This window comes from Bos javanicus, chromosome 7 (genome assembly GCF_032452875.1).
Source record: "Bos javanicus breed banteng chromosome 7, ARS-OSU_banteng_1.0, whole genome shotgun sequence".
Classification (NCBI taxonomy): Eukaryota; Metazoa; Chordata; class Mammalia; order Artiodactyla; family Bovidae; genus Bos; species Bos javanicus.
In genome coordinates this window covers 18,063,822-18,077,802 of record NC_083874.1, presented here as the reverse complement: position 1 = coordinate 18,077,802, position 13,981 = coordinate 18,063,822, and the positions used below count along the sequence as shown (strand labels likewise).

The 13,981-nt window shown below is 52.2% G+C and overlaps 1 protein-coding gene across 5 annotated transcripts in view; it reads right to left on the bottom strand.

Moving 5' to 3' along the window:
• The window catches only part of RFX2 (regulatory factor X2), a 92,868-nt gene that overhangs the window by 11,168 nt on the left and 67,719 nt on the right, over positions 1-13,981 (bottom strand). For 4 of the 5 annotated variants that reach the window (XM_061422490.1, XM_061422486.1, XM_061422488.1 and 1 more), the window contains 6 exons: positions 10,017-10,091; positions 5,012-5,193; positions 3,695-3,814; positions 1,477-1,592; positions 472-590; positions 73-182 (listed from right to left, as the gene is read on the bottom strand). In XM_061422490.1, the coding sequence (XP_061278474.1) occupies positions 73-182; positions 472-590; positions 1,477-1,592; positions 3,695-3,814; positions 5,012-5,193; positions 10,017-10,091 (722 nt within the window). The remainder of the gene's footprint in view (positions 1-72; positions 183-471; positions 591-1,476; positions 1,593-3,694; positions 3,815-5,011; positions 5,194-10,016; positions 10,092-13,981) is intronic. The other variant, XM_061422487.1, reaches the window with a different exon arrangement.

Genomic DNA, 13,981 nt, shown 5'->3' with positions numbered 1-13,981 from the left:
TGAGGGTGGTCTGCAGGGTAAACCCGGGCCGCTGAAGAAGGCCACATCTGGGGGCCGAGGGGCAGGCAGTACCTGGCGGGTAGAGAGGTGGGACCATCGCTAGAGGATTTAGAATTCCAGAAGGAGAGCCACAGCTTCTCAATATAGTGGAACTGGAGGTTCATGACGACGTCTAAAGTGGCCTAGGAGTAAACGCACTGGTTAAACACATCCATGTGCGCAGGTGTCTGTCGTCAGAACACACTGGCAAGCAGCCGGGCTGCAGTGGGGTCTTTCCAAACCCAGAGAGACCATGAGAAGGGATGGGGTGAACAAAGGGAGAGTCCATCTACTCCTCGGCCACAGGGAGGGAGGCTGGTGCTGTCTGCTCCCTGTCGCCCACCAGGGACACCCAGGGATACTCTGGTGCTGGCCCCGTGCAGCTGAGCGAGGCTCCCACTGGAGCCCCGGGGCCGGGCTTGGGGCAGTCACCTCGCAGTGCCGCCGGTAGGCCAGCTGGAGGGCCTTGACGTCGTGCAGCGTGATGCTCTCCTGCAGCAGGACGCTGCCCAGGTCGGGTGCCGGGAACTCGGGGAAGACGTGGGACACATCTGGGGGAGGAAGGTGGGGGTCAGCAGGGCCGAGGATGGCGTGCAGGAGCTGCCGGCAGGCCGGCAGGCTGGGGACACTGCTGGGATGTGCTAGTGGCCCCACCGCAGCCCCAAGGATGGAGTCCTGGCTCCCCTCTCCGCCACACAACCTTTAAGCTTCAGTTTTCTCAGATTCAGGGTGGGGACGACTTTGTCAGCTCCTGGTGATGTTAAGTATGCATGCACACCACACACACACACACAAAGGAGGGCAGGGGGCCTAGCACACAGCAGGCTCTCCACTCCCACCAGCAAGGGGGCGGCCAGTGTGTGGGGTGAGAGCCTCTCCAGGGGGCCCTCACTCGGGAGGGTTCTGTTGGGGCTCAAACATACACTGAAGTGCACAGAGCACCCCGTGTATTCAGGTGTGTGTGCACCTCCTGCGGCTGCCCTGGAAAGTGGGCTGAGTCAAGACACTTTCTTGTTGCTCCGGAGTAGTGACCGTTTGGGCTGGGGAGGGACCCTCCCAGGGAAGAGGGCCAGGCTGCCCTGTGTTGGGGCCCCCAGGAGGGGCCAGGCTCAGAGGGGTCAGACTCAAAGTACATCTAGTCTTCTTTCCGATGGGCATTTCATTTTATTTATTTTTTTCTGATGGTCACTTTACTCCATTTTGGAGGGATTAATATCCATTAATATGGGAGGCACATGCTGATAATTCAAAAACCTCAGCAATTCCACAAAGAAGGTCTACTCGAATTTGAAAAGGTGGCAGGAAAGAAAGCTGTCTGAAGTAGCCCTTTAGATGCTGCTGGTGCCGAAACCCACCCCAGAGGTGCTGAGTGGCTCCAGGCCCTGTGCCGGGGGGTTGGGGGTGGGGGTGGAGGCAGGGGTTGGGGGTGTGTCTCACCGATGTACTGCTGGTGGTGCTGGCTCTGGGCAGCCATAGCCTGCTCGGGCGTGCTGTGCAGGCTGCTATGCGAGCCACTCTCCCCAAGGCTGTCCGTCTTCTGGGCTGGCCGGTACCTGGCAGGGAACACGTGAGCCACCATGAGGCCCTAATGGCACTCCCCAGAAGGGGCTGGAGGACTGGACAGGATTTGGTTTTGGGAGGGTGTGTAATTTTTAAAAACTTGTGGTCAAATAGAACACACAAAATTTACCATTGGGACCACTTTCAAGTGCACAGCTCAGCAGCATTAAGTCCATTCACACTGTTGGGCAACCATCCCCACTATCCATCTCCAGAACTTTCTCATCTCCTCAGACTGAAACTCTGTCTCATTTAAACACTCACTCCCCATCCCCTCCCCCAGCCTCTGGCCCTGTCTACTGCCTGTCTCTGTGGATCTGACTCTAGGGACCTCCTGCGGGTGGAAAAGACAGTGTTTGTCCTTCTGTGTCTGGCTTCTCTTCCTGAGCGTCATGTCCTCAGGGTTCACCAATGCTGTATCAGGGCTCAGAATCCCCTCCCTTTTAGGGCTGCATAATACTTCACCATGTGATTGGACCACATTAGTTCGTCCATCATCTGTTGCTTTTATGTGTATATATTCTAATAATCCTCTCTTAGAAGACAGTGAACTTCTTTACATAGGCTCCCAAACGTCTATTATATGGTCTCAAAGCAAATTCTGAGACTTTGTTTTGCCCTCAGCCAGAAAGCAGTGGACAGCCTGTCTAGGCAGCAAACTGAGCAACTAACAGAGACGGGCTTCCTGGGGTACCTGTCTGGAGCCCAGATGGACAAGGGGGATCCAGCTTGAAGGAGGAGTTCCTTTTCTTGTGGGACATGGGGCCAGGCTCGCTGGGAGGTGGGAGGACGTGGCTCAGATGTGCGTGGCCCTCCTGACTGGGAGATGGGCTCCCCCTGCCAATGGCACAAGCCTGTCGCCGTGAAACATGCACCGAAATCCTCCAGGAGTTCTCAGGGGCCTGAGCCCCACAAAGGAAGCTGGACCCCTTTTCTGGGGAAAACCAGGAAGAGGAGGAACTGCTGGTTCCAGAGAACACTGCAGACTCCCTCCTGTGACCTCCAATTCCTGTAATTGGCCATGTAGTTTGGAGTCACCGGGACCCCTTAAGCAGCTAAAATGGGGTGTCAGCCATGCAGCTCAATGAAGGCACGAAGGTGCCAAGTGGAGGTGAGTGGGGTGCACCCCTGCCCTGGAGCTGAGTAGACTCTGGAAAGGGGCATGGGACACAGCGGGGCAGAGGGGTGACTGGAAGGGGCCAGGGAGGTGACATTCCAGTGGGGCCCTGAACCAGGTATCTCCAACTAGGGTGGTGAGAGGGCCATTTCTGCCACCTGCTTTGAAATATAGTTTGACCCCCACCTGGCCACACCTGTGCCTCCACGCCTGGTGTGTAATGACTTTCGTGCTACACAGGCAGAGCTGAAGACACCCCATAGACAGCGTCTGCCTGCAAAGCCGGGGGTATGTGCTCTCTGTCCCTTTACAGAAAAACTGTGCTGATTCCTGCTTTAAAAGGCGAGTAGGTGTGTGACGCACAGAGAACATTCCCGAAAATGACCAGGCCTTTCCAGCCATCAGACCCAAAGGTCAGGAAGAAGCAGCGGCTTCAGTGCACAAGCCTCTTTTTCCTGCTTCTGGGGCTGTGTTCAATGTTCTTTCTTTCTTTGTAGACAGGGAGGAAAAATGCAAGATTGTGATTCTAACTCTATGGCACTATGCAAAAGGCAAAAATGGGAGCAAGTAAAACAAAGAGCAGCGCTTACTGGAGGCGGACGGGGAGGAGTGCAACAGGAGGAGCGGGGCGAGTCTTCGGGGCAGTGAAACTATTCTGTATGGTCCTATGATGGTGGGTACATGTCATTACAGCTCTGTCCAAACTCACAGAATGTACGCACAAAGAGTGAACCCTGACGTCAGCTGTGGACCCAGCGTGACAAAGATAGATCTGTGTGGGTTCACCGACCATAACAGAGGCCCGGCATCGGAGGTGTCCTGCTGGCCTCACTCCATGCCGCGTGGAAGTGAAAGGCTGACCTTCATCCACCTCCAGGATGTGGTCAATGGCCCAGAAACTCCCTCCCTCCATTCCTCCCAGTGAAAACTCACAGGCTGGCCGGCTGGTCCTCAGCTGGCCTGAGGCAGCTCACCCACCTGGGCTTCTGATGCACCGGCTGCTGCCGCATGGCCATGTACTGCGTGTCCTCCTGCAGCCGGTTGAGGGGCGAGTCTGGCTTCAGGCGGATCCCGTAGTAATGGTACTTGGAGTTGCCCCTGGGAACCGAACGTCTGGGTCAGCTCTCTTTGCTGGGGTCCTGAACTGCGAGACTGGGGCTCTGTCCCGGTCACCTCCCTGGGCTCTCGGGGCCCATGTTCCCTGGACCGTGTGGGGAGTGTTCACAGACCGGTCCGTGGTCAGAGAAGTTCAGGAAATTCTGTAGACTTTGCTCTCTGGGAGATTCTACCTTAGTTTATTATGGGGGAAATGATGATCAAAGGGTTTTGAACGATTTCTTTAAGAAGACAGGTCAGAAGGGACTCCTAGGAAGGGAGAACAGACACGCGGCCTTGCAGACACCCTGCTTCCCCTGCTGCCACGTCTCCTGAGCTGGAAACATGGGCAAGTAGGTGGAGTCTGGGCCCCTCCCACAGGAAGTGTGAGTGGAACCAGTGCTGAGAGGTGGAGAGCAGGGACTGAGCCCCAGTCTTGAGGCAGCATCCAGGACCCTGGGAAGGTGGAGGGCCCGGAAGCCTTCTGGAAAGGCCCAGGGCAGTGGTGGTCATGCCCCTGAAACCAGGGCCCAGCTGCCCCTCCTCCCCCATCCATTCATAGTTTGTAAGAATCTCCTCTGTCAAGGATCCCAAGGTGGCAGAGAACTCCCCAGGATGCCAGTTTCACAGAGGGTGCAGGTGAACCCTGATACCCACATGCATGCTCCTTTACCTAACCTGGCAGGCCAGAGGCCACGGCCATGCAGGGTGGCCTCACACATGGGCCAAGCCCCTGCTCTGACCATAGCATGGCTGTCTTTTTCTAGCAGGAGGACCTGATTGCTCTTGTGGGGTAAGTTTCCTGCTCATGACAGTCCCTGGCTGCTCTCACCCAAGGGCAGCCCTCAGTGGGCCAGTCCAGGCTCAGCAAAAAGCATCAAGACACGGTGAATCCCACTCTGCTAGACAACCTGGAGGCTGCTGTTTAAAAAGTTGGTTACCATGAAAAATTTCAAATAAAGAGAGAGAGCTGAGGGGAAGCCTGTGTCCTGTCCCTAGGAGATGAGTGACCACTGCCCCTCCCCACTGGGGGTGGTCTGGCTGCTGCCCATTCGGACCAAGTCCAGGGGAACCTGGAGCTGTGGACATCAGGAGGCGTGGAGAGGAGGGTGCCTCGCATTCTCTGAAAGCTGGGTGTCTGGATAAGGGCAGGGGGTGGGCAGGCAGGTCAGGGGCTGCCAGCCTCCCCCAGGGACCCACCTGGTGCCCAGCCGCCGCGTCCGCAGACCCATGAACACGGAGCGGATTAGCTTCCCAAAGGAGGCAGCGTTCACCGGGTCCAGCTTGTGCTCCTGACAGTGCCGTAGGTAGTGGTTGTAGAGTGAACTTCTGGGGAGACTCACACCCTCCGCGGTCTCGTAATTATCCAGGAGCCACTGCAGCTGGATGGAGAAGACATGCCTGATGCTGACGTGGACCCACCGGGACCATCACACGTCACATGCTGGCCCACCCCGAACATGACCGGGAGACTCACGGCTACTGTCACCAATTCGGGGTCAAGAGTCCTGGGCACACTCATTAATCAGTAGCTTCTGTTTACTCATTTGTTTATTCCCTCCATTTCTAGCCAGACTTTCAGGTTCCCTGTCTTAATTTATAAAAACCTGAACGAGATGGAGACCTTAGGGTCTGTCTTCATCATCAATGAAAGCCCCCCAGGTCCCGCACACCAAACGTTTCCTAAACCCATGGGGACAGAGATCATCTGATGCCAAGAGAAAGACGGATGAAGGCGAGCTCAACGGTCCGTCAGCACGGCGCCCAGGGTAAGGGAACATCACCGATGTTCCTGTACTCACAACCCAGAGAGAGAAAGAGAGAGAGAGAGAGAGAGAGAGAGAGAGAGAGAGGAAGACAAATGGCCAAGATTTGTGCTCAGGTTGGGGGACGGTCTACAGGCTCTGTGAAGGCAGAGCCTCACGTGCCGCCTGAGCAAGCACCACGGGGTCTATGCAGGCACACTGCCGGATGCCGCGACCTGGCGTCATCCCCACCCGCTGAGCATCACTCGTCAGCGACACTACACGACCAGGAGGCCCAGTTTCCTCCCTACACAGCTCTGCCTCACCCACGGCAAACCCACCGCTGGGGCCCCAGCACCTTCACGCAAGCATAGTGAGAGGGTGACAGGATCACCTTTTGGTTCTGGGTGATTCTGCGCCATTTTCTCTGCCGATATTCGCATGATTTCTATGTCAGTAGCAAATAAAATAAAGAGAATCTTTTCCAGGAAAGAGTACATTTTTAGTCACACTTGTGATCTGTCTGGATTGCACTCTTGATGATACAGTCAAATCCCTTTTTTAATGAGGGAAGCCACAGAACCCAACACTCCCGCTGGCTCTGGGCTCCCTGGTGGCACAGGACCCCTGAACACATGTGCTCCTAACCTATAAATAGGGGGCGGGGGCTCGATGATCAGACTTGCCCACCCACCCAACGCCTCTGTCCTTCAGGGTATTTTTTCCATTCTTGGGAGCAAATGCTCCTGACTGTGGCTCCTGAGCCACCCTCACTCTGTTCATATAATTCAGCTTTGCATCTGTCCATCTATCCACTGCTCATTCTTGCTGGAGGACTGACCCACAAAAAATAAGTAAAATGCCCAGAATGAGAGCCGGTGCTGTTATGAGGAAAATCCAGGAGAGGGAGCTGGGAGCTCCAGGGATGGGGCAGTGGGGAGGAGCTGAGGGAGTGAGTTGAGGGAAGGTGTCCCACGCAGAGGGTACAGCATATGCAAAGGCCCTGGGGCACGACTGTGCCTGGTGTGTTGGAGGAACAGTAGGGAGGTCCATGTGGCTGAAGCAGAGTGAGTAAGGGGGAGAGAGGGAGAAAGGGAGGGCAGGAAGGGGATGGGGCAGGTCGTGCAGGGCCTTCTGGGCCACGGGGAGGCCTCGGATTTTTACTCCAAGGAGGTGGGAGCCCTGGAGGTCTGTGCGCATAGGAAGGGAGGGGCCTGATCCAGGTTTTTAGCAGGACCACTCTGGCAGCTGCCATGAGAAGGGCCTGAAAGCTGAGCAAGAGCTGGCTAGTAGGTGGCTGCTACAGTGTCAGGGAGATTTGGGGGCTGGGGGTGGGGTGAGAGGCTGTGGCCATAGTGGGAGGGGTGGGAGAGCAGTCTGACTCTGGGTGGTTCTGAACATGCACTCCTGGAGCATTGGGTGTGGCTGCAGCTGGAGGGGGGAGGCAAGGTAGAGCCCCCAGCAGGACCTCGCTGTCCTAGGTGAGCTGGGAAGATGGCAGGAGGCGAGGGAGTTGTGGGCTTGGGGTGGGGTTTGGGGTCCAGCCCTTAATACCTGCGTGGTGCTGCTCCTCCAGGCAGGAAGGCACCTTGGACACTTGAGGATGCAGCTGAGGGGAGCAGCGAGGGGGTTTCAGAGACTCCAAAACACAGCAGTCCAACCTCGATCACCACTGGAAGCATTTGTCACATGATCTGTAGCAGCTTCTGGGCAGAGGACCAGCCCCCAGAGCTGCCAGTTCCAGCCCAGCCCCACCCCAGATTGCAGGGCATGGCCCTGTCACGGTGCTACTGCTGCTGCTGCTAAGTCGCTTCAGTCGTGTCCGACTCTGCGACCCCATAGACGGCAGCCCACCAGGCTCCCCGTCCCTGGGATTCTCCAGGCAAGAACACTGGAGTGGGTTGCCAGTTCCTTCTCCAATGCATGAAAGTGAAAAGTGAAAGTGAAGTCGCTCAGTCGTGTCCAACTCCTAGCGACCCCAAGAACTGCAGCCCACCAGGCCCCTCTGTCCGTGGGATTTTCCAGGCAAGAGTACTGGAGTGGGTTGCCACTGCCTTCTCCGCACGGTGCCACTACTGAAGGCTAAATCATTTTTTAAGATATGCGTTTCTTGATTAAAAAAACAAAGTCATATAATCTGAATGATTCATCTAAAAGCAGGTCCTTCTCCCAGGGGAGGAATGGTAGATTATGCAGTAGGCCAAGGTCACTTCTGCAGGGACCCACGACGGGGGCCTTCTCCAGACAGATCGGGGGACAGCAGAGGGGCAGCCCTGGGGGGTGGTGTGTGCCTGGCTAGTGTGGATGCACCCAGGGGCCACAGACACCCTAGCCGGCTACGGTGTCTCCATCCCCAGAGCCTCCTTCCTCCAAAACAGCTGTTCTTCGTTTCCTGCCACCACATTACCACTCCTCCGTTTCAGAGATGCCTTGGGGCCCACTTTCTCTCTCAGGGGCTCCCAAACCAGGCCAGAAGTTCCCTTCAACCCACACCCCGCCTTGTCCGAGCCCCCAGGGCAGCCTGGGGAGCTCAGGTGACCCTGACATCAGAATGGGTCTAGAACGCACAGGCCAGCCTTCCCAGGGTCCGGGCATCTCGCTGCCCCACACCAGGCTCGTCTGCCTGGGTATGGGGACTGCGGTCGGTGGCGCCCATGTCAACTGTCTCCAGTGAGCATGGTCGGGGAGGACCACGAAGGGCTCTCTCTGCAGGACACACAGCCGCCGGTCGCCAGGCCACACCCCAGCTCTCTCCTCGTTCTCCCGGCCCAGACAACCTCCTGGAGGTTTTCCACCAGTGAGCGCACGAGGGTCACTCTTTCCAGAGACCTTATTCCTCTCCTCTTTGAGTTACCAAGCCCCAGATCCTACTTCTCAAGCTCCCGATGGAAGAAAACGACTCAACAAGCCAGCAGGGAGCAAACGGACTCAGAGAGGTTCTTCCTGCTCGGAGTTTAAACTCAGGAATGGATGCTAGTTTGGGGGAAGCAGCCAAGGCAAGCCCACCTTCCAGAGGAGAAGTGTCAGAAAATCAGAGGCAGCCCTGCGGCCAAAGACAACTGCGCCTGCGTTTCGCGTAGACATTGTAGATTTCCCGCGGCCACGCCCCCCGCCCGGGCCACGCCCACCCTTCCTTCCTCTTGCCTCTCCAAGCTCTGGGCCTCGCAGGAGGTGCCGCTGCTGCGCTGTCGGCTCCAGAGCTGAAGAGACCTGACCCCAGAGCGGAGAATGTGTCCTGACGACTTTCTACTCGCTCTGCTTGGAGTCTAAGGTTGCTTTTCCTCTGAGGTTCAGCTTGGGGGCTGCAGTCGCTGGCCACGCCTGTGCCCTGCCGCTCCACAAACCCACCCCACCACCCCCGACGGCCCGAACAGTTCACTTTGAACTTCAGCCAGTATAAAAGTCTTCCTGGGGTCACATTTGGAGTTGGGTTTGACTAATGGGGATTTCTTCTCTTTGATGTTTTAATTCTCCAAGGAACGTCCAATCCCAAGCCAAGTGCCAGAGAAAAGATGCCAAAAGCACGTTCTGACTGCTGCCACCTGTCCCTTCTTCAGAATGCTGAACCAATTTCCAGTTATGTTAAAGTTGAATTCAGAGTTTAGGTAAAGGGAACAGGGAGGAGTTTGGGGAAGAATGGTGCTTTCCGTCCTCAACTGTCCCTGGAAGCTGAGCCTCTGCGCTGTCAGCCCTTCCTGCCCCCATCCTGCCCTGAAAAACCAGTAGGAGGCAAGGCCACTTTTGCTATCCTGGCCTGAAACCTGTGATGACAGTGTTCCCATCAGAGAAGGGGCTTAGGCAGCTAAAATCAGTAGGATTTAGTTGATTTGCCCTTTCTCAAATTACTTTTTTTTTTTTTTTTTGGCCACACTGTGTCAGATCTATTTCCCTGACCAGGGATTGAACCCATGACGCATTGGGAGCCTTAGCCACTGGACGGCCAGGGAAGTCCTTCAAATTACCAGTTTTTTTTTTTTTTTTTAAGAGCTAATCACAGAATTAGCCAAGAACCTTTATGGCAGCCCCCATAAAATCCGGTGTCATTTTTTGGTGGTGCTTGTTTGAGTATGAATTTATTACAATGCTATCCTCTGCCAGGCCAGGTGGGCAGGATGTTAGGTATTAGGTACACTAAGCAGTGTAATCCCTGTCCCACCAGGAGGGAGGCGCTGTTATTCTCCTCTCACAAAGGAAGAGTTCATCTTGATTTCCTTTAGCTGTAGAAGGATATTTTTGCTGAATTCTAGGTTGTCTTCCCCCCTTCCCCTTTTTGGCACTTTAAAGGTGTCAACTCATTGTTTTCTTTTTTTGGTGTCACTGCACAGCTTGCCAGATCTCAGTTCTGGGATCAGGGATTGAACCTGTGGTCATGGCCACCAGGAAACGCCCTGTTTGATTTTAAAATGCCTATGTAGTTGACAGGCAGAGCAGGGCAGACCAGCAGGTCGACGCACACTTACATGGCTGTTGAGTAAACCGCTTTTGTGAGAGGTGATCCCTTCGCTTTTTTGGAGGTTTTCAATCGCCATTTCAAGCTAAAGAAAATGTGCGCAGAAACAAAAGAAAGTGGAAAAAAAAAAAGGAAATCAGATAGTTAGCATCAGCCAAGATTTGTTTGTATTAATATCCAAACAAAGATCCGCGTGCCTATGGAATAGAAACCAGGCTGGACACAGGCAGGGGGTGGGTTAGGTGAGGGATGGATTGTGAGGGGGTAGTGAAGCCTTGGCCCGGAGTGTTACTTCATCACATGCAAAGGCACCCAAAGCCCGTCAGACACCAGCAGCAGTTGGGGTCCTCCCGTCTATACGGGCCGGTCTACATGGGCAGCCAAGTTTTAACAAGTCTGGATGTGAGCATGCACAACAGGAAGACTTAGTGGCTGTGTAAGTTCAAGTTTAAGCGAAGTCAGCATAATTCTGACGCTGCTGCTCCCCACACCCGTCACGTGCGCTGGGAGACTCAGAGGACCACTGACGGTGGGGACAGATTGTGGCGCTGGTTTCCAGGTCAGCCTGTCATGTTGCAATGCCCAGGGTCTCCTGGCTGCAGGCTTTGGGAGAACACCAAGAGGCCACGACCCCAGCCCTGCCCTTGCGGGGCACAGGTTCCTGGGCCACAGAGATGGGACTGAGTGGCGGGCAGTCATGTGCAGTTTACAAGGGGGCCCTTCCTGGGAGAGGGCTTCTGAGATAGAATCTCAGGCCTCAGAGGTGAGGGCTGAGGGGCCACAGCAGGTCTCTGCAAAGGAAGAGACACCTGGTCATGTGTGGCAACCATCACATCTGAGCCCAACTCTTTTTTTTTTTTAATTTATTTTAATTTTAATTTTGGTTGCACTGGGTCTTTGTCACTGTGTGCAGGCTTTCTCTAGTTACAGAGAGCAGGGGCTACTATCTAATTGTGGTATACAGGCTTAGTTGCCGCGAGGCATATGGGATCTTCCTGGACCAGGGATTGAACCGGTGTCCCCTGCCTTGCAAGGTAGACTGTTAATCACTGGACCACCAGGGAAGCCTCTGAGCCCAACTCTTTCATGGAAAATGCAAATGTGAGCTCTGCTGGAAGAAATGACCCTTCAGGACCCAGGGGAGGCAAAGACCACAGAGATGCTTCTGTAAAGCCCAGCGCATTCAGAAGGTACGGGTGGACCAGTTCCTGGAGCCGTGTTCAGGAACGAGGGGCTTCTGCTTCACCCACCGCCTCTTCTGACCATGGCTGAGAATGTCCATTCTCACCACTGCTATTTGACATTGTACTGGAAGTTCTAGCCAGGGCCATAGGAGTAAAAGGAAATAGGAAATAAATAGGAAATAAAAGGCATCCACATGGAAGAGGAAGAAGCAAAACTACCTCCATTTTCAGATAGCATGATCTTAAATATGGAAAATTCTGAAGGATCCACAAAAAAAACTATCAGCACCAGAGTTGCAAGATACAAGATGCATATACAAAAATCAATTATTTTAAACAATGAATGATATGAAAATGAAATGAGGAAAACAGTCCTATTTGAAACAGTATCAAAGAAAATAAAATACCTAGAATAAAATATGTTTCACCAAGGAGGTGAAATAATTGTACACTGAAAAAGCCATGAAACATTTCAAGAACTTAAAGATGATCAGAACAAACAAAGACAGCCTATGTTCATGGACTGGAAGACTTACTATTAAGAGGGTAATACTCTCCTAACTGATCTATAGGCGCAATGCAATCTCTATCAAAATTCTCTACACAGCTTCCAGGTGCCTTCTCAAATTGATAAGCTGATCTTAAAATTCATATGGCATTGCAGGGGACCCCAAGTATCAAAACAATCTTGAAAAAGAAGTACCAAGTTGGAAGACTCACAAATCCTCATTTCAAAACTGATTACAAAGTCAGTAACCAAAGCAGTGCAGGACCAGCATAGGACAGACACAGAGAACAGTGGGATGGGATTGAGAGTCCAGAAAGAAACCCGTGCATCCGGGGTCAACTGACTTTCAACAAGGGTGTTCAGACCAGTCAGTGGAGAAAGAAGACACTTTTCAACAAATGGTGGTGGGATAAATAGATAGCCTCGTGCAAAGGAATGAAGAGGGACCTCGCCTCACAGCATATACCAAAATCAATTCAAAATGGGCCAAAGAACTGCATGTAAGAGCTAAAACAGCAAAACCCCTAGAGGAAAACCTGAAGTAATCATGTAAAATAAGGTTATTTCCATGACCTTGGATTTGGGAATTGATTCTTAGAAACGACACCAAAAGTAAAATTTAAAAAAAGGTAAAAAATGTTTAAAAGATAAATTGGATTTCATCAAAATTAAAAACTTTTGTACATTGAAGAACACTATCAAGACAGTGAAAAGACAACCCACGGAATGGAGGAACATATTTGCAAATCATATCTCTAATCAGGGCCTATATCCAGAATATTATAAAGAACTCTCACAACTCAAAACCAAAATGACAAAATGACCTGATTAGAAAATGGGCAAAAGTCTAGAATAGATATGTCTCCAATAAGCACATTAAAAAGATGCTCAACCTCATTAGTCATTAGGGAAATACAAACCAAACCACAATGAGGTACCACTTTATACCCACGAGGTTGGTTAGTAAAAGAAATAAGAAAAATATTAATGACAAGTGTTGGCAAGGATGGGGAGGAATTGGGAACCCTTGTCCATTGCTGGTGGGAATGCAAAATGGTTCAGCCACTGTGGTAGACATTTGTTAAACATAAAGTCGGTTAAGCCACATGACCCAGCAATGCCATTAGACCCAAGGTAATTGAAAACAGGTGTTCTAACAAAAACTTGTCCATAGTAGTGTTATTCATAACGACAAGAAAGCAGAAAAATGCAAAGGTCAGTCACGGATGAATGGATAAACAAGAGATGGTCCACACGTACAAGAGAATATTATTCACACCCCCAGAAGAGTGAAGCACTGACACATGTTACAATGTGGCTGAGCCTTGAAAATATGATGCTCAGTGCAAGAGGCCAGACACAAAAGGCCACGTGGGAGGGGTTCTAGTGGGAGGGGTTCACTGGGAGGCGTTCATTTGTCCAGAACAGGTGAATCCATGGAGACAGAAGGCAGATCAGTTTAGTTGCCAGGGGCTGGAGGGGGAAGGAATGGGGTGGGGGGGAGGGTGACTCCTAACTGGTACAGGGTGATGAGAATGTTCTGGAACTCGATAGGGTAATGGTTACACAACATTGTGAAAATGTACCAACTGCCACTGGTTTGTACCCTTTTACATAATTAAAATGGTGCATTTTTATGTTCTGTGAAATTTACCTCAATGAAAACTATATAATTTAAAAAACTTTAGTCTCACTTGCAATTTGAATGAATCTTTTTACTCACATGCCTGGTTTTGTAACACTGTGCACCGGTCACTTGGAAAATATTGGTTCACCAAGTTTGCAGATCTTCCAAATACTGACACATTTCATCATACAATATCGAAAACATCCAGTCATTTCAGCAAGATACCAGTTTTCCAAAATTAAATTTTTTTTTGTAGAATATATTGGCAATAAAATCTGTCAGTTGTTTCCCTGGATGTGTCAGGCTCACAGTTGTTCATTTTTGAGAAAATGCGGGCCAGATCTCCAGGTCTGAATAATCATAATTTGTCTGTCATCCTTTCAAGGAAAAATAGCACTTCATGCATTCACAGACTGCAGCCTGCCAGGCTCCTCTGTCCATGGGGATTCTCCAGGCAAGAATGCTGGAGTGGGTTGCCATGTGCTACTCCAGGAGATCTTCCCAACCTGGGGACTGAACGCAGGTCTCCTGCACTGAAGTCAGGTTCTTTACTGAGTGAGCCAGCAGAGCTACTCGCTAGCTGTGGTTCCAGGGCTTCTCACTGCAGTGGCTTCTCTTATTGCAGAGCACAGGCTCTAAGGTGCACGGGCTTCAGC